Source organism: Epinephelus moara, chromosome 21 (genome assembly GCF_006386435.1).
Source record: "Epinephelus moara isolate mb chromosome 21, YSFRI_EMoa_1.0, whole genome shotgun sequence".
Classification (NCBI taxonomy): domain Eukaryota; kingdom Metazoa; phylum Chordata; class Actinopteri; order Perciformes; family Serranidae; genus Epinephelus; species Epinephelus moara.
This window is the reverse complement of record NC_065526.1, coordinates 8,729,532-8,750,260: the sequence shown is the minus strand read 5'-3', so window position 1 is coordinate 8,750,260 and position 20,729 is coordinate 8,729,532. Positions and strand designations below refer to the sequence as shown.

Sequence of the window (20,729 nt, the reverse complement as noted above, 5' to 3'; positions counted from 1 at the left end):
TAATACATTCAGTGTCATACTTGCATTTAGCCATGTTGCTGAGCTACTTTGCTGTCTCTGTCAAGTAGCTGTCCGTTAGTCACTCACTCAATAGCGAGAAACAGCACTTCAAAATATAAACTCTGTGCCAGAAATTCACTGTACTTCAAAATAAAGTGTATTTTTTACAAACTTGACATGTTTGTGTGTCACTTGCGGTCCATTCAGTGTGGACCTACGACCCACTTTTGGACTGCGACCCATGAGTTGGGAACCACTGTACTAGAATAATATAATCAACTGCTTTTTTAGTCCACTAGATACATTTTGCTGTAAATTAAATGATTGAAGTGAGATGAACAGACTGAGAACTTTAAATCCCAATGTACTGCAATATATTTGATCACAATACTCAGCATTTCACAACACTTTTAAAATCGCAATAAAATTGCACTGTGACCAAGTATTGTGATAGTATCGTATCGTGGAGCCTCACCACTTATACATATATGATATGTTTGTAAAATATTCACATACAGACATCATGAGGCAAAAATTATGAATTGCTGTAGATTACCCAGCAGTGTAGGCCTATTCATTCATTCATTCATTCATTCTGTATGAATCAATACTAGGTATAGTGTATAAATGAGTTAAGCAGTACAATGCAACATACATTTACACACAAAACTGTATTACTTACTTTAACTTAAGTAAAGGATCTAGATCATCTTCCACCAAACACACAGTACAGTGTGGACATTTATTTCCAGCAGTTTTTAGAGTGTGACAACAGCGCCATCTTGTGTCTGACGTCAGTATGAGCCTCCACCGGATTGGCTGAGCGGTTGTCAGGACTGTTTACAGGAAACATGGCTTCCCGGTCTGTTGGAGAGCTTCAAGAGATGGAAGGTGAGTAAATGTATAAAGACGCAGCCGTGTCATGGTTGTGTTAGCTAGATGAACCGACATTCTTCTAGACAAATGTATTTATTTTTACACGACAACATCCGGTGATCTATTTTCCCTGTTACTAACCACACCTTGATCTTTGGCTTGCTTGCTAGCTAGCTAGCAGGCTAACAACAATCCTCGTTAGCTGGCGTTACTCAGCTAACGTCAGCCCACACTGTCTTGCTAGTCAACATGTAATTTCAGCTTATATAGGCGTGTTGTCTAAACTAATGGACTGAAAGTGGATGTTATGTTTAGCATAGCTTGTCCGCCCATGTCTCACGTTTCCAATTTTAGCCCGCTAGCCTGCTTGTTGTGGTCAAATCAGCTACCCAGGCAGCTAACATGGCTAGCACTGTTTACCCCGTGTGTTAGTCTGAGGAAGCTAACCTCAATTTGCTAGCTGTCCCTAATCTGGTAATCTTTTAAATACGACCTGCTACATCAACAGCAGATCATACTAACCGATGCAATTTAGTTGTAGGTGTAATCCTGTTTTGGTAAAATACAATAACATGATCTAGTGACTAGTCACGGTTTGTGACAGTCAGACAGGCAGGATGCTCCACATAACAGTCCCTGACTCCTTCAGTGGGTGGAGGTGGAGCTGGGCCTGGCCTTTGCATCATATTACATGTGCATCAGCTAAACGTGTCACTGATACATAATCAGATAACAGCTCTGAGCTCTGTGTCTATATGGTGAAATTAAGCCCCTCTTTCTCTGCTGACTGCAGTGGACCGAAGGGGTGAGTCTGAAGAGTCTGGTGATGATGAGACCAGGAGGAGGAGTATCAATGGCGACGTGGACCCCAATCAGCCCGCTACCACAAGTAAATCATGACATCTCCAGCACAGCCACATACCGGACATTAGTCAGACTGTCAGTTTTAATGCAGTGTCATCATGAGTAGTCCAAGGTGTGACACAGAGCAATCTGCCAATCTACATGAGAGCATTGCATAACTATGAGTCTTCTCAGCTGCATTAAAACAGCCCTTTGTGTCTGTATCAAGTTTATGAATATACCCAGTAATGTACATGTAATGCAATGGCCACACTGGCTTATCCAATTTATTCTTGCTCCCATTAAAGGTAAAGAAGAGTCTCCTGTGGACATGGACACCATAACCTTGGACCCAGAGGAAGAGGTTAGGCAATGGTCTAATGACACAGCTGCTGTGTGGCTGTGGCTCCTGTCACAAAGTTCATGTATTAATGCTGTTTTTGGTCAAATTAAGCTTTTTACGACTTTCATCGCATAATTATAGCAGCAAACCACTTTGGTATGTCAAGATATAGTGGAGTAATGGCCAGGAATCCCTTTCTGTCAGAAAGCCATTTAAGTAAACTTCCCCGAACAGCGCTCATATACAGCTGCTTTAACTTTTGTGGTACATTTTCCTCGTAGAACTTGGGAGTGGAGGCAACATTATTTATTTGCAGTGCAATGTTTTATGTTAAAATGTTATGTTTTAACTGCTAGTATAACGGATAGACAGGATATCATCCTAAGCTTTCTGTTTTCTCTCTAGGATGTTGATCTTGTTCATTGTCGTATTGGAAAGATTGAAGGACTGGAGGTGCTACAGAAAGCTAAAGTAAGTAACCTCAGTGTTTAGTGCCACTGTCAGTGAGTTATGAAGTCATGGTAGCGGCGTGGGATGCAGAATCTGGAGTTACTCCTTTGTTTCTCTTAGTATAAAAACCAGACAGAATTTTGGTTGCAAATGCATGTTGTTTTTTCTGTGTTAGTCATATGTAAAATAAAGACAAAAAGAATTGTTTAGGGTTTATTATCAAGTACAGCGTTTTGATGTTCTGTTAATAGCTTTTTTTTTATCATCTGTCTCTTCATACAGACACTCTCCTTAAGACAGAATCTCATCAAGAAGATAGAAAACCTGGAGAGTTTGAATTCACTGCGGGAACTAGATCTTTATGACAATCAGATCCGCAAACTGGAGAACCTGCACAATCTCACAGAGATGGAGTAAGTCTGAACAAAACAGAAGGCTTTGTCTCTAGAGTACCCTAGTCGCTCACCTTGTGGAGCATGTGCCCCATGTTGGCTTATTCTTTAGTAGCACCCCGGAATCAACTCTGACCTGTAGCCTTTTCCTGCATGTCCTCCCCTCTTTCTGCCTCCTTTCATATTATCAGCTCTATCAAATAAAGGCCAAAAAAAGTCAAAAAGAATATCATAAATAAAAATATAAAGAAAGAAAGAATTCACCGAGTTGTATTTTTCATGTGGCGGACACAGAACAAAGAACTCACATCTCAAATACAATGAATTTTCATGATCATATTTGTTTGACTGATCCACAGGCAGCTCGATGTGTCCTTCAATCTTCTGAGGAAGGTGGAGGGTTTGGAGCAGATGCCTCGGCTGAAGAAACTTTTTCTGCTTCACAACAAAATTAGCAGCATTGCCAACCTGGATCACCTCACGAACCTTGACATGTTGGAGCTGGGCTCCAATCGCATCAGGGTACGACATAAAGAGACAATACTACACATATGAAAGCATGCTTTTTTAAAATTATGGTGTTAAAATTAAATATTACAGGACATTAGAGACACACTTATAAAATCATTATGTTGTGTTCATTTGTGTCTCTTTTGCTTTGTTTTGTTCACAGGTCATAGAGAACCTGGACACACTTACATCTTTGCAAAGTTTGTTTCTTGGCACCAATAAAATAACTAAGCTTCAGAATCTGGAGGGTTTACACAACCTGACTGTTTTAAGCATTCAGGTAATTTGGAGATTCTCTTCACCGTGCTGCATGAGTGGATACAAGAATAAAATTAAGTGTGTAAATGGAAACATTGGTGGATAATTTTGTGTGCTTTTACTTTGCAGAGTAACCGGATCACTAAAATCGAGGGTCTACAGAATCTTGTCAACCTGAGAGAGCTCTATCTGAGCCACAATGGCATTGAGGTCATTGAGGGCTTGGAAAACAATGTGAGTTACAGAAATTCCACAGCCTATTTCTGAAAGGACTGAAAGGCCAAACTGTCCATCGTGTATTTTGCTATTGGTGCAAACCTGTGCATTCAAACTCTTGTTTGTTTTCCCTCACAGAAAAAGCTTACAACCCTGGACATCGCAGCCAATCGAGTAAAGAAGATTGAAAACATCAACCATCTGACAGATCTGCAGGAGTTCTGGGTACGGATGGTTTATAGAGTTAAACTAGAATGTAATTTGATGGCCTTTTTGATTATATTTTTTATAATGCAATGTTATGGAGCCCCTAGAAACTTTCTAATACACCTTATCACAGCAGACATTTTGACTTGACATATGCAGAAAATAAAATAGATAAAACTATTAATGTAACCGAACAAAAGATAGTAACTTGAACAATTTCTCTGTTCCATTAAAGTCTAAGTTAGCCATGCCAAAGAGCCAGTGTGTAATAGCAGATCCCTGGAACTGGCAGCAATCATTAAATTATTAATTACACCTGTGCTTGTCCTGCTATGACATGTCAAATGCAACCAGTTAATCAATATTTAATTGGTTACTTCAAAGTGATGAATAAAATACTTTTAGGTAGATCAACAAGTACATCTAATTTGAAAATGAATTGATAGATAGCTAAAACAATAAATTAATTGATAAATTTGATTTTTTTTCAGTAACATGATGAGTTGAAGAACTGCATCTGTTTGACAGCACAGGTTTTTAAAGTAAATTATAAAAGCTGGATTCAAAGTGATGTAGTTATTAAGTCCTTAGAGGGAAATCAAATCTAAGTTTTCATTTTCATTCATCAGTTTCCGGTTTACTGATTATGTTGCTCTTTATACAGCTCTCTGTTTCCTGGTTTCGGCAAATTGATCTGCCAGTTTTCTGCCTTTTTGTAATCTTCAGCTACACTGTTAAGCTGATGTACGAATTCAACAGAAACCCTTAACTTTTAATCCCCCTATTTTGCACTTATAAGCAGTGCATCAATATTGTGTAGTGGTGACGTGGCACAAGGACATTTTAAGTGTTTATTAATGTACAGGATTTGTCAATAGTTCTATGAAGACACATTTTATATAAGCACATCAGTGTTTTCTACACTGTCATTCATTATCTGTACCAGCATGTAGTTATTGTTACATACATATACATACCGTGTAAGCTTGTCAGGATAACAGAATTTCAAACTTCAATACAATACTAAAAAAATGACTATTAAAAATGTTTTCCATGATTTTTTTTTTCACTTAATAACCCGCACAAAGTGTTGGTACAGAAAATGTCACTGAATACACACCTCTAGTTACATGGTTGGTTTGTTGCTGGAGCGCAAGTGGTAACAGCGACAGTTTGAGGGCCAGTTTCATCTGTGCAGCCTTGGGTTGAAAATCTTATTGTAGATCTGTGTTTTGTTTTTGTTTTTTTTGGTTTGTTTCCTTAATATAGCTTTGGTACTTTCCTTACCATTGAATATGTAATAATAAATGGAGACTGAATCATGTGAAACACGTGGTACTGAAATAATACACATACATTAAAACGCATATCTCTGCCTACACCTACATTTTAGTGAATTTAAGTGTGTTAAAAACCTTTAAGTAATTTATAAAGTCTTATTAATTCTTTTTCTTTTGTCTCCACATCCTCCACACTGTATGTTGCAAGGGTGCTTAAAGTTATGGGTTTGAGCTGTCTTTGCCAGACAAAACTCTGTCTCGTTTCTTACTGGCTCTCTTGTCTTTCCCTTCCCAGATGAATGATAACCAGATCGATAACTGGTCAGATCTCGATGAATTGAAGAATGCCAAGTCTCTGGAGACGGTCTACCTTGAAAGAAACCCTCTACAGAAAGATCCACAGTACCGGCGAAAGATCATGCTGGCGCTGCCCAGTGTACGTCAGATCGACGCTACCTTCATCCGCTTCTAAACTGCAGTCTAAAAATTCACCTGCCAACTTAACAGTGTTCTCCCTCACCACCCTGCCAGCCCTACTCACAGAACAAACTTCATTTTGAAACACACTGGCCTCACTGAATCATATAGTCACTCCGGACACGGAAATACATTCCAACATCCACTCTCACCCATCACTCAACATACATGTATGCATGTATGCACACATTCACATCTTGACCTATGCTATTGTGTGGAAGCTTATGTATCTATTAAGCTGGATAGGAACTGTGACAAGGATTTCAAAAAGTACCCTGTGCCCATTTCCTCATTTTTCCTCTGCCCTTGTTTTTCTTTTATTGTTTGGCATGTGGGATACAGTGTGGAGACATCTTTCCTGAATCATCTAGTGCCCATCAGGAAAATAAGATATCAGTCTTATTTTTCATGATGTTGAAGTTGCACTGCTGTAATGAGTGGAAAGGGTGGCATTCTTACTATTGGAGGCATTTTGTTACTCGTTTTGGTTGGACAGGATGAGACTGTTCTCACATGGTACACAGTGGGTAAAAGAACAATTGAATTAAAACAAGAAAGGGACAGTCCATAATAAGATATTATTTACATATTTTAATCTTAAGAACATCTTCTCATTTGGTTTCAGCACAATAAAGCCTAATATGCGCTCCATGAGGGGACCACCCATTGTTGAGACAGTCCCAAATTCTGAAGCCCCGTTAAGCGTGAAAAATATCCCAATGGACCAAAAGCCCATTTCTTTGACAGCCTGTTACCTCAAAAACAAACACCTATTGCTCCAAAGTCTGTTTTCTCCAAAAATACACACTCCCTGCAGTTAGGCAACCCAATCACCAGTAACAATGTTCTGTAAACCACTGATTATTTCCATTTGAACATTATCTTGTAGCAGATTAATGGGGACCTTTAATATCTCCGTAGTGAATGTGTAGTTATGTTAAGGCAATAAAATCACTTGGTATTGGTTAGGAAAAGATCGTGTTTTGGCTTAAAACAGCTCATTGGGTGGTACAAAAGTGGCTGGAAAAGCAGAGACGGGTTGGTGAAACATATCTGTGTTCTGTGGCTCAAACACTGCTGGGAAATGCCACAAAGGGGTGTTTAAAATACCCGGGATTGATCACTCAAATGTACATGGAAACTGAAACTAACTGCAAGGAGTGTGAATTTTTGGAGAAACTGGACTTTGGACCAATGGCCATTGTTCTTGGAATCAAACATTTTTTGACAAAAGGGCTTTGGAAATTTGGGCAGTTGGAACAATGTTGGAACAGTGACACCATGCAGATTGAAATCCGCTCAGCGAACCTGCCTACATCTGTCTTTTTAATTAATAAAACATCAGAAACTAATGAACCATTTTAATAAACTGGTACCATTACTGATGAAGGGCAGATCTCAAATGTCCAGCAGCCTTGTCTATGCCTTGTCCAAATATTCTACAGCTTATTTTCTGATTATTAAAAATGACATCTGCAGTAAAAACACAAACAAAAAAAGCAGTGAGAATGTAAAACAAATGTATCGTGTCCATGAAGATGGTTTTGTAATCAGTCGTACATCAACCCCAATTTTTTTTTGTTTACCTTGAATATATCACTGATTACAGCTTTGTTTTTCTTTTGACTTTGGTAAAATTGTTCATATGTATTATTTAAACTGATAACAGTTAAATGTAGATTGTTTTTGATGGCAGGACTGGTATCACGTAAGTGTTGTTAATTAATGTAAGATAAATTACTTAATGCTGTTAACAATTTTTTAAACATGTTTTGGGGTTTAAATTTTTCAGATGTGTAAAGACACTGCAATGACACTGTAATATTCTCATTTGGCCTTCAGTAATGCTTAAAAATTGATATTCATCTGTATTTATGTTTGCCATAGGATTTCTAAGATCGAGCACTAAGATAACACCTCGAACAAAAACTCAGTGACCTATTCTGATGGTCCTCTGTATATATAATGCTTGAGTGCACTTGATTTCCTCCCGGGTTACAATTAAAAAGTGATGCATCTTTTATATGAGAATAATTTCCTTCCACCTCAGGACTAAAAGGTCACATTTGGACACGGCACAGGAGCATCAGCTTTCAATGCATTGCTGGGTTTACATAGAAAACACTAAACTGAGTGCTTTCTGTGCAACATAAGATTTAATCATCTAATTCCTTTCATCTGGGTCTAAAGTGCACCTTCAATCTGTTACAGTGGCCTGAGTTAATACTGTATCTACCTTTTATAGGCAAGAAAATAACAGCATTCTATGCTGGTTTCTATCTTAGGTGTCTTTAGCTTACAGTTTGCTGTCTTTCAAAGGAATTGAAGTTATAATCATATATCCAAATGTTCAGGGTTAGTGATTTTAACCATACCAACTGAAGAACATTCATGAGCCCATCATCAGACTATCAAAACTGAAGGAGATTATACATTACTGATATGAATGTAATCTTATTTTATATTCAGCTTTAACTATTATTACTTTACAATTGGCCAGTGGGATCGGAAGTGTCACTTTGTGTATTTGTAAATACAGTTTGGACATCTCATGATGTAGAAAGTCAGTGCCATCATCACCTTCCCTTTGTAAAGTTTTTGTTTTGTTAATGCCAGGCAGCACAGCAGATATGTGTCAGATACCGTGATTAAGATAACTTGACCGAATGAGCAATTATTCAAATTGCTTGTAGCTGATTGTTGTTAGAACTGAGTCTTCAGGTTCTGGACTTGGTCAATGCTGTTTCCAAACTGAATGTATTATGCAAATAATAAAATGACACAACTTAAAGAGAAAGTCTGTATTGTATTTATTTGAATATTTGTCATGATTGATGTAGTCCAACTTTGAAACTGAATAGTTAACCTTTCTTTGTTTCAGTATCCTTCAATGCAACATTTAATGCTAATTTTACACAACTAAGGAGTAAAACAGTAGTGATTCAAAAACAGTTACTTTTTTTCTACGGCTTTGACCAATCTGAAATGACGAAGTGCATCATCAGCAACGGTGGAGTAACCAACGCAGGGAAAACCACCCTCACCAACCGACTGATCAAGAACCTGCCCAACTGTTGTGTGGTACCTCAAGATGACTTCTTCAAGGCCCAAGATCAGATTGAAGGTGGTCAAGATAGCTTTAAGCAGTACAATGTCATCACTGCTCTGGACATGGACGCCATGATGAGTATGATATATGCATGGTTGGACAATGCGGAGAAGTTTGAGAGGTCTCATGGTGTAAATAACACCCTGGATACTGAGATTGTCCCAAAGTCTGTCCATAAGTAGGGGGAGACTCACATCCTACGGACCTTTGATCGACATGCTCAACCAGCGTTATTTATCCCATATCAAGAATGCAAAAAGAAGAAGAGGCAGCCAAGTCCGGCCCGTGTATTTCAAACACAAGAACTTTACAGTGTGATGCCATCATCACGATTTTTGAATCGCTTTTCTCGGCTTAGTAAACTGTTTCAAATATAAAACCACTATGGCTCAAAGATTCAGGCTATAAAGATTCATAATTGACCTTGTTTGCAGTTTGAGGTGTCATGTCAACAACAACAGTTTTAGAGACGTGTCTTTTACAAGATGTCTATGACAAAAAATAATTTTGGGGCCAGCAGGAGATTATTTTCCCTACAACACCGCAAATGGCAACTAGGATAAACTACTACTAGACTACTACTAGCTACTAGCTACCAGCTCAGCCACCTCCATGTTGAGAGCCGTGTGCAGACAACCTCTGAATCACATTATGCTCTCTATATTGTGTAGAGCTTCTTTTAAAACTGAAGGGAACCTCCATTAAAAACTATGAAATACCTATATTTTTCGAAATTATTTATAAATATTACTGTTACAAGAAAGTAGGGTTTACTCAACTACATGACCCACAATGCAGCACAATCCTGACGTATGGGCTCGCGCCGCGCCAGGCAGGGGGAAAAGGACGGCGTAGCGCATGCGCTACATTTATGTTGTTGTTTGTGGCGGTAAGATGGCGGCGCTCGGAGACACCTCAGCTCCGGGGGTGAATGGGTTAATACAACAATTCACAGCAATAACAGGTAAAAATAACCTTTTATTTCACGTCTGGTCTATTAAGTAGGTTTTGGTTATCCAACAGGAAGAGCTCCCTTCTCTAGCAAACCTCGGAATTAGTGCGCAGACAAGAAAACGGACGTTAAGTCTTCCCCTGGCCCCTACGCTGTCAATGCTTTGCAGAGGGAAAAAGCACAGCCAGTTATCTGCTTAACTCAAGTGAAAGACTCAGAAATAGAACCATTAAACCTCCCACTGTGGATATTATCTGCAACAGACACTTCAAAACATCACATTTTGCTTGTGGTGCTCGTTACAGACACTATCTCGCTAGCACAGAACTGATTCTCTGCTGCTTTTTCTATCGCATGTTGTTTGATAATGTGGAATGGACGTCGGCTGTGCAACATTTGCCTTCTTCATCACCAGCCAGGCTGCATGTTGTGGTGGTGTAGTCTTCACCCTGACGCTAGCCACACTCGGGTGAGCTCGGTGTCTGTCTCCGACTACTTCACAGGTCCTCAATAGTTTATGTGTGCTTTGACACGATGGACAGTGTTTCAGTTTTAAGTTATTTAACGGAAAAGAGAGGAGACTCAGGGCTGCTGTTGGACTTGGAAAGTGAAACAGACATGCGCAGTACACACGGAAAGATCAGTGCAGCTAAACGCTTCTGTTCACCTAAAAAAAGACTAAAGTCAACCGTCGCATCTCGTGTTTTCTCACGTGCAGAGTATTTTTCATAGTTTAATTCATGATCTTATTACATTTACGAACATTTGTGCTGTATTTGCAGCCTATTTGTAGTGTAGAAAGCACGTCGCGTACTCGAGCTACATTACTACCTACTACTTCCCAAAGCATACCATAGCCTTTGTTTAAACCGGATGCCTCTTTTTTCATACGTTAACTTTCACGCAGTTGGCTTTCACTGATTTCAGCACAGTGTTGCAGTCGACTTGCAAAGACTTGTTAGTAACCCATCAGAGTGAACAGCAGCTCCGCCTTCGTGAAGTTACACTCTGGTCGCATTTCATAGGACCCAGCAGTTCTGCATGCAGACTAAACGAGGATCTCATTTTACCCAAAACAGTATTTATACAACAGGATGATCACATTGACATTGACAACCCTGTTTTAATTGTGTGCATGTATGCATTGTAATAAAAAAGTCAAATTAATGAATACCATTTGTCCTCTTAAAGGCAAGCAGTCAATCAAACAAACAAAAAAGCAGTGTTATGTATACATGATGTGTAGTAAACATGCTTAAATCAGTATGGTAATATAAATTGATCAATTTGGTACACTGCAGAAAAGCTTCAAACATCTAATTTTACCATGTTACTGATGTTTTGTTTGTAGTATGCCACCAAATTTACTGTTTGCAACATTTAAATGTTGTAATGTTTTCAGATTTACAGATACATACTCGTAGATGTGCACAGACAACAAGCAAAACATTGCAGCACAGAAACGACAATGATATTCTGTGTGGTAATGTAGAAACACTGTCCCTTTTTTAATCCTGTTTCTCTGTGAGAGCACTGACAAGTTCATTTTTCAGCTGTTAAGTGTATGAATAGTACATATCACGGTCACGATTCTTCAATAACCACATTGCAGGATCTGTATAAAATATTTTCGTTTATGTTAAAAACAAATATGAGCCTATAGATGATCAGATTTTTTTTGGAAAACTCTCAAATAATGATATTATAATCAGAATCCAGCATTGGTCAGGCTGTAGTCACAACACAGTAAAAAGAAATGAAGTGATCATGGTCCCTCTTAAAGGCAAGTAATCAAACAAAAATATTATGGGATTATTATGATTATGATAGGTAAAGTGTGTGGTAAACAATTTACAACATGCAAAAATCAACATAGTTTCATAATCATGTTATTTCTGCATGACACATATATTTTACTGATGATTTCCTGTTTCACAACTAACATCGATACTGTGGTTTTTTACACAAATGTAGCTGTGCATTACAGTTTTATCCATAATGATTTTCAACACCAGTATGCCTTTGTCCAACACTATTTTAGGAGCCACAGAGAGTGTAGGAAAACATATGTTGGAAGCATGCAACAACAACCTGGAGATGGCAGTGACTATGTTTCTGGATGGAGGCGGTATCGCAGAGGAGCCCAGCACCAGCTCCAGTTCAGCAGCTTCAAGCAGCAGAGCTCCCCCTTCAGAGTAAGCTGATATTTTTCTTCTAAACTTGTGTCAGATAAAAGTAAAACAAAGTCTTTTAGTATCTTAAAGATACTCAGATTTTTTACAGTGCTCTATAATTTCTCTCTGAGTTTAGAGGTGTTGTTAACAGTGAGCTGGGAGGAGAGTTCAGGGATTCAGACCTCTGCTGTGATTTGTGTTGCTGCTTGATGATATAACAAAGAGAGAGAGTGTATCTTTACATCTTGAGTGATACCAGATTTGGTCTAGATTACTTCTTGGAATAAAACTGTTTATATTTCCTTGTGTCTCAGTGAAGTACGAGCACCCATTCCCCAGAAGCAGGACATATTGGTGGAACCTGAACCACTGTTTGGAGGTAATGTACTCTTTTCGTTTGACTTCGTACAAACTAAAGTGTTATTACAGGCTGCACTTTTTCAGTCATCTGCTGAATGTGACATTTGATTAATCTGTTACACATGCAGTGCCAAAGCGAAGAAGACCTGCTCGATCTATATTTGATGGTTTCCGAGACTTCCAAACAGAGACGAGTGAGTAAATTCAATTTTCCAAGCTTAAAGAACGTGGTTGGTGGCGAGTAATGTAATGACAATAAATGTTTTTCTTTTCCTAGTTCGCCAGGAACAGGAGCTGCGTAACGGTGGCACGGTGGATAAGAAACTGAGCACCCTGGCAGACCTTTTCCGTCCCCCCATTGAGCTCATGCACAAAGGCAGCTTTGAGACGGTGAGGAGTCAATCACAGGACACTTTAAACCCCACGTCTTTATTCAATCTGTGTGAACTTTCAGTGAAATTTAGATGGTGACTGTGTAGATCACAGGTGGGAAACCAGGTGTGACTTACATGGAAGGGTCGGTTGTCATTTTTGGTACATGCATTTTCCCTCTCTGGTTGAATGTGCACTCACAGTTCTCACAAAATTAATTGATGTAGTGTTTAAAATAGAAACCTGCATGTGCTGGTGTACCATTGATGTAGATGGTTATGATCCATAAAGAGACAAGTGATTACCAAGTGAAAAGAACTGTAAATACCCAGTGCACAGCTGTGCCTCTCTCCTGGGTGCCAGCTGGTGCAGGGTAAATCAGTGTGAACCAAAAGGAAATCAAAGTTTCAGCGCACACCAGGATAGCCGGATTCACACTCATTTATTGACAGCTTACATATAAAAAAAAAGAGCAAATCTGACGAAGCAACACGCGAAACACATAGTTCACTCCTTTTTGTTTTTAATGTAAGCTGCCAATGAAGTAGTGTGGTCACTTTGTTAATGTAGTTATTTGTCTTCCATCAGACTTTAACTTAAAGGTATATTATGCAGGATTATTGTTTACTGTTTTTAAAGTAGGTAAAAGCCAACCCCAGATTCACTCTCATTTAGCGTCTTGCCTTGGTATGTTTTCATTTTTTCTGCGCTGTGTCTCCTGGGTGTCTTCTTCATACAGTCTGGCAGCTGGTTGCTACCTATTTATAAAGCTCCAGCCTCACCTGAGCGCTGTGACAGCACATGCCCATGAACATGGCAAACACAAATTAAGAAGATAAGAAAATACAGGCAGAGTGAGTCTTTACAGATAAATGCACGGCCCCACACTCATTAGTAATGTTTGAAAAGCATTAACTTCTGTATGAGTCTATACATTGTTCTGTGGGAAATTGCTGCATAGTATAGCTTTAACCACATACACCCTTTTGGTTTTCATCAAAATGTGTGTATTTGATATATTCATTGCTAAGTAATTGATTAAATTCATCTATGTGCTTGCAGGCAAAGGACTGTGGACAACTGGAGAACAAGTGGCTGATGATCAACATTCAAAATGTACAAGACTTTGCCTGCCAGTGTTTGAACAGGGATGTTTGGAGCAACGATGCAGTGAAGACCATCATCAGAGAACACTTCATATTCTGGCAGGTATGTAATTTGAAATCTCAGACTCATCCGAGGTCTGTGATGCTCTCGTGTTCCTGAATACTTTGATGAGGTATTTGCAAGGGTCCAGCAGCTAAACTGCTTTGTTGGGATGGTTGAGTCGAACTTGATTATTCCAGTGAGAAATTTGTTTAGTGTGTAATGCAAAAGGAAAAACCGTCAAGAGCACAGCAACAGAGACAGTAAAGTACTGATAATGGTTCAGAGCAAAACATTTTCAAGTGCAGTGGTGTTGTAGTGCCCACTTCTTCTTGTACTGTAGAAAAAACCTTGCAATCAGCACATGAAATCCCACTTTGCTTCGAGGTATAACTCCTGTCATCCTAATATTTTCATACATGTCGTGTCACTCAGTCGAAGTATATCTGGTGTGAGATTCATGTCTGTGTTATACTGTGTATTTCCTTTATTACAGGTATATCATGATAGTGAAGAGGGACAAAGATACATCCAGTTCTATAAGCTGAACAAGTTTCCCTATATTTCCATCCTCGATCCCCGCACAGGTGAGTGTTTATGACAAGTTAGTTGCCACAATATCCACTGTTTGATGCTTGATCCTTAGTGACACCATGTGCCTGTTGTTTGTGGGTGGAGGAAAGCATACATGAATGCATACCATTTATGGTCTTGACACACCAAGCCGACAGTTGACTACTGATCAGTATCTGCCCATTTGTGAGCGTCTGTCGCCCTAGTTTCTGTGGTGTGTCCCTTGCTGTTGGAACTAGTCGGCCCTTGTCAGCTTTTTTTGGAGCCCATTGGTGAGAGCAAAAAATAAATGAGGAAAGCAAACAAACAATTAAAAGTCAAGAGGGTGGGAAATTGAATCAGACTTGTTATATTAGGTAAGATTTTTTCTAGCCATTGAGCACTTCAGCAGAAATGGTTCGTAATGGTTTGTATTATTTCTTTGCTTGTGCACAGTCAATATCCTTTGTTCTTACAACATAGGGGTGTATTGTTAATGGTCTAACTGGCCAACAAGCGTCTTGAATCCGTTGAATGAGGAATACAGACTTCTGCTGCCTGCTGATATGGAGAATTACTTCCTCTCATGCAGGCACAGAATGCACATGCTGGATGGCCGTAGTCTTTGCAGTGTTTTCAAGTGCCACTTTTTGGCAGAGACACAGGTGATGTGAGGGGACGCAACAGTCGGCCTTCGTCGCCACTAGTTTTTTGATATCAGTTTGGTGTGTCTGGGCCTAATGACAACACAACACCATTAGAAGAAGTCATTTCAAAGCAGCATTATGCAACATCCTTGAATAATGGTGCATGACTGAGCAAGAGATCCTCGTATGAATAAGTGATGGGATCAATACAGGCCATCAGTAGGTTTTTAACGAAATAGATAATGAAGATAAATTAATCTCATTGTCATCTGTGTAACTGTATAAATGGTACAATACAGTACAGTGAGCAGATGCCTCACCCTCTCTGTTTACATCTGCAGAGTAGCTCTAAATCAATACAGCTGAACATATCTGCCTTTGCTACTTAAATATGCTGTGATTGAATATGATATTGACCTGTGCTGTTCAAAACCTGTTCATTCCAGGTCAAAAGATGGTGGAGTGGAATCAGCTGGACGTGGCATCGTTCCTGGAGCAGACGACCGGCTTCCTGGCAGAACACGGGCAGCTCGATGGACCATCCTGTCACGCACCCCCTGCCAAACGAGCTCGTTCTGTGGGTTTCTCATCTCATGTGTCACCACTAATTCTTCTACTTTTTCTTCTTTAATAGGAGCTCTCTCAGGGGGTCTGTTGGAAGTTCACAACTCATAGTGGTTGATCAATTGCAGAGTGATTACCTTGGATATTGTGATAGAACTTCATTGTTCTCTTCCTTCCCCTTAAAGCTGCTTTACATGTGAAAGATAATATTTAAACTGTACTATCTGCATGAAAAGTTCATTCTTCTAACATGCAAATTTTGAGAAGTTATCATCAGTAATAAATGATTTATTAGTGATGATAGTTTTTCAAAATTTGCACATCTTATTCTGTGAAAGCACTGTTAGTCATCCCCAAAAACATTGCCATCAGTGTTGACCGTGAAGTTTTACCAGATTTCTGTGTTATTTTACCCAGCACCGTGATTTATTTTCTACAGCTGCACTGTCTGTTTTCTGTTCTAGGAGAGTCTGATTGATGCCAGTGAAGACAGTCAGCTGGAGGCAGCGATCCGAGCCTCCCTACAGGAGACCCACTACGAGTCCTCAAATGCCCCCGAAGCTCCCGATTCCCCCCGATCAGATGATGAATCAGACGCAGAGCCTTTCTCTGACAGCGAAGGTCCCATTTCTGTTGATGGCTCGGACAGCGAAATGCCAGCACCCCACGAAGAGAAAAGCTCTACCAGCAAACACACCACGCTCCCGCCGGCCACTGCAGCCCAGCAGCGTCTACATCCTGATAGTTCCACTACTTCCCATAGAAAATCTCCGTACAAAGAAAACAACCACAGTCACAAGAAGGAGGACAGTAAAAAGAACCACCTGGAGCCCTCAGCTGTTCGTCATCCTCAGCCTGACGCCGACTCTGGAGGTAACCACTGTCCCCCAGCGGCCGAAAGCGCTGGACCTTCCAAGACGAGCACCACCAAAACCTGTGACTTAGACTGTCCTGATGACAATGGTACGTCAACATGTCACTCTAAACCTCAAACAGTTATGATAACAAAGAATAAGTGACTTAAAAAGATATTGACCACAATGTTTTTATTCACATAGGTCCTAAAGCCAGGTTGATGCTCCGTTACCCAGATGGACAGAGAGAGCAAATTTCCTTGTCTTCTCAAGCAAAACTTTTGGTAAGAATACACAACAATAACTATTTTAAAGAAATAGTTCAACATTTTTGCTTCTTTACTTTGTTGCAAAGAGTCAGATGAGAAGATTGATGCCACTCTGAATTCTGTACACAAGGTGTGGAGCTTGAGCCAAGAGGCGATTAGCTTAGCCTAGCATAGCATAGCATAAAGACAGGAAGCAAACAGCTAACCTGGTTCTGTTCACTGTTAAACAAATGCTTATCAGCACCTCTAAAGCTCACTAATTAACACATCATACAACATTGTTTGTTTAATCTGTGTAAAACAGTAATACACCATTTTACAGGGGGTTTTGTGTCAAAAATTTCTTGGCCTTCGCTACTTGCCAGACTCCAGGAAGTTACTGGCTCTAGAGTAGAAATAAGTGCGGCCTTGATCTTCACAAAACAGCAAATTGTGATTTTGCACTTCTATTTTGCGACATGTTAAACAAACAAGACATAACATCCTAATTAGTGAGATTTAAGCCTAGTTCACATTACACGATTTTCACCCTGATTTTGCGTTGCAGAGACTATCGTAATCTTTTCAGTGTTCATACCTGGCGACGTGTGTTGCTGTCAGCGGGAGTCTCGCCAACTGCGTTACGACCTGTGTGTGCACACCACAAGATTTCTCCACTGAGCCCTCGCCGACAGAGCTCCAGATAACGCGGTGACGTCACCAAACTTGGAGACGACACATCGTAAAGGCATAGATATTCTTTATTATCCTGGGTCCAAACACAACGCGCTCCCCGTGATCCTGTGGACGCCGCCATTGTTGTTGTTGCTTGCCGGCCGGCTTGTCAGTGTTGCCAAATGCCACAAGCAACCAGGGCTATGGAAACAAGCCCAAAAGAAGCGACTATCATGCGTTTAAATAACTTATTAGAAGGATATATATATAGAGAGAGAAAGGTGACGTTTAGAGAGCAAGCCCAAATAAGCAACTCCACTTTAGAAACAAGCCCAAAGTCGTGGCTAATAAGTGGACCTGGCAAGTGGCAACCCTGCGGCTTGTCCTCCTCACATTTCTTGTGTACTGACGTGGGAAGTATCCCGCCTCTCACTGGCTGATGCTCTTTGTCAGTCGTGGCAGCCTTCTCCAGTTTTCTAGCATGCCAGATATCCAGTCTCAGTCACAGACGAGGGGGCGACTTGCTCGTAGGCTTGTTCACACACGAGGACTCAACGTGGCAGACTATCTGCCGACTCACCTCTGACCCAAGGTGGCTCTCAAGATCCTCTGCGACGTCAAAATCGCGGTGAAAATCTTGTAATGTGAACTAGGCTTTAGTGGTGCTGCTTTTTTAACTTTATACAAAGCTAGGTTAGCTCTACTCACCCTTATCCAGTTATGTTAACGTAAGCTAATTGGCTGCAGCTTCATATCGACCTTGACGAAAGTAGTATCTATCCTGAAAGTGAATCAGGAAGTGCAATGGATTAACAGGATGAAGAGTGGAAAGGGTGTTTGGTCCAGATTACATACATGTGCCAGCATGGAGATGTTTAGGAAACATGGCAGTGGAGTTTTTAACTGAACTGTTTCACACAATCTTTGAAAGTGAGAGGATGCCTGAAGAGTGGAGAAGAAGCGTACTGGTACAGATTTTAAGGAATATGAGATAAGAAAACATGTGGCAGGGTGCCAAGAGAAGAGGTGTGGTATTGTATGAGGAAGCCGGGAGTAGCAGAGAAGTACTGTATGTTAAGAGCAGTGCAGGATATGTATGAGGGTAGTGTGACAGTGGTGAAGTGTGTGGAAGGAGAGACAGATGGGTTTAAGGTGTAGGTGGGATTACATCAAGGATCTGCTCTGAGCCCCTTCTTATTTGCAGTGGTGATGGACTGGTTGACAGACGGCATCAGGCAGGAATCTCTACTGACTATGGTGTTCACAGAGGACATTGTGATCTGTAGTGAGAGTAGGAGGCAGGGTGAGGAGAGCCTGGGGAGGTGGAGGTATGCACTGGAGGGAAAAGGAATGAAAGTCAGTCGGAGTAAAACAGATTTTATGTGTGCTAATGAGAAGGAGGACAGTGGCATTGTGAGGATCTGAGGACTGAAGGTAGGTAGTGGAGTTTAAATACTGGGGGTCAAATGTAACAGGGAGTGCGGACGAGGGGTGAATAAGAGAGTGCAGGTAGAGTGGATTTGCAATAAAAGGGTGTCAGCAAGAGTGAAATGGAAGGTTTACAGGGTGGTAGTGAGACGATGTTGAGTGTTTTGGAGGCGATGGCGCTGACGAAAAGACAGGAGGCAGAGATGGAGGTTGGCAGAGTTCAAGATGCCAAGATTTTCGGTAATTAGTATATTAGAGGGACAGTTCAGGTGAGATGGTTTGGGGAGAAAGAGAGAGGCAGGACTGAGATGGTTTGGACATGTGCAGAGAAGAGATGCTGGGTGTATCAGGAAAAGGATACTGGAGGTGGAGCTAGCAGAGAAGAGGAAGTTTATAGATGTGATGTGGGAGGACATGTGGGTGGTTGGTGTGACAGAGAAAGATGCAGAGGAGAGGAACAGACGATCCAATGGGGCAACCCCAAGAAGAAGTGGTATCTATCTTATCTTCTAACTCTTGGCAACAAAGCAAATAAGTGCATTTCCCAAATTGTCAAACTATTGCTTTAAGTAAAAATAATGTGAGCGTTTCCTCTGTGAACAGTGAATATTATCACATGAACACAGATTGTTACTTAAAATGTCTCACCTCTTGTATGTTACTCTCTCCCATCAAGGCCCTGGTAAGACACGTCCAGTCCAAAGGTTACCCGAATGAACGCTTCGAACTTGTCACCAACTTTCCCAGGAGGAAGCTGGCCCACTTGGACTATGACATCACACTGCAGGAGGCGGGGCTTTGTCCACAGGAGACTGTATTTGTGCAGGAGAGGAACTAGCCTTGTCAGACACACTCACTTTTGCTTGTGTATCTCTCTGGTAGACCTCACCCTTTCACCAATGATGTGGGACGATGTCACTGGCCTTGACCCCATAACCTTCTGTCCTCCTGGAATTAGGCCCCGTTTTTGCCAAGACAACTCTTAGTGGATGGACATCTCTCCTCGCCACTCCAGTAGTCTCAATACTGACGTCTCTACTGACAGCCTAATCCCTTTGTAGTCTTCTACAATTGGCCAGTAAGGTGTTACAGGTGCCGGCACTCTTTAATTTTATAATGCAGTTATTCTTCTCTGATGCAGACTTCATTTTGTTCTAAATACTGAGGCACATCAGGATAGAATATATATATATATATATACGATAGCTCATATTCAAATAAAAAAAAGCCCAAACAATGGATCACTGATTGATGACGAGGCACCAGGGACTTGTACAAAAAAGACTTTTACCTCCCATAAAGGATGTTAAATGTCAGAGTTTTATTTTCTTGCTCTTCTTGTTATTTTCTGTACCTGGGGACAGGTAAAGGGAGGCTCATTCTTGTTTAATTTGACCCAAATTTGGTCTCACACGGTCATTGTTTGAACAACTGTCATTATATGGAAGGCAGAAGCACTAAGAGAAAAGGTCCGTGAAATTACAAGTCTAGAAAATGTGTCGGACATCGGTGACACACGTGTGTAGATCTGAGAGGACTTGGTTCTGCACATTTTTACTCCAGTTTCTATTGGTTAACTAGAGACTAGTAGATTGTTTTTGGATTTCAACTTTTGATACAGAAGGGAATGAATGAAGGGTGGTACATCTCATCAGTCGGACCTACACTGTACAGAGATGGCTTAGAGAGACTGATATTTAGCTGTAGTCATTGTTTCCTTTCTTTTTTATATGCTGCCAAGAAAATATGCTGATGTTGAAATATAACCACCAAAACCAAGGGAGATTCTGCTTGGT

The 20,729-nt window shown here is 40.5% G+C and overlaps 2 protein-coding genes across 2 annotated transcripts; both read left to right on the top strand.

The window, feature by feature from the left end:
• Positions 1 to 804: 804 nt before the first annotated feature.
• ppp1r7 (protein phosphatase 1, regulatory (inhibitor) subunit 7) lies at positions 805 to 8,649 on the top strand. The gene is made up of 10 exons (XM_050032949.1): positions 805 to 891; positions 1,670 to 1,765; positions 2,028 to 2,083; positions 2,468 to 2,533; positions 2,795 to 2,925; positions 3,264 to 3,426; positions 3,578 to 3,694; positions 3,802 to 3,906; positions 4,027 to 4,113; positions 5,671 to 8,649. The coding sequence occupies exons 1-10, from the start codon at positions 852 to 854 to the stop codon at positions 5,845 to 5,847; spliced, it is 1,038 nt and encodes a 345-aa protein (XP_049888906.1). The 5' UTR covers positions 805 to 851; the 3' UTR covers positions 5,848 to 8,649.
• A 1,148-nt stretch (positions 8,650 to 9,797) lies between these two features.
• ubxn7 (UBX domain protein 7) lies at positions 9,798 to 20,133 on the top strand. Its single transcript, XM_050032857.1, has 11 exons — positions 9,798 to 9,925; positions 11,955 to 12,108; positions 12,402 to 12,466; positions 12,576 to 12,641; positions 12,725 to 12,837; positions 13,882 to 14,028; positions 14,462 to 14,552; positions 15,611 to 15,741; positions 16,193 to 16,691; positions 16,787 to 16,866; positions 19,610 to 20,133. Exons 1-11 carry the CDS (start codon positions 9,820 to 9,822, stop codon positions 19,769 to 19,771), a joined length of 1,614 nt encoding a protein of 537 aa, XP_049888814.1. The 5' UTR covers positions 9,798 to 9,819; the 3' UTR covers positions 19,772 to 20,133.
• The last annotated feature ends 596 nt before the right edge of the window (positions 20,134 to 20,729 follow it).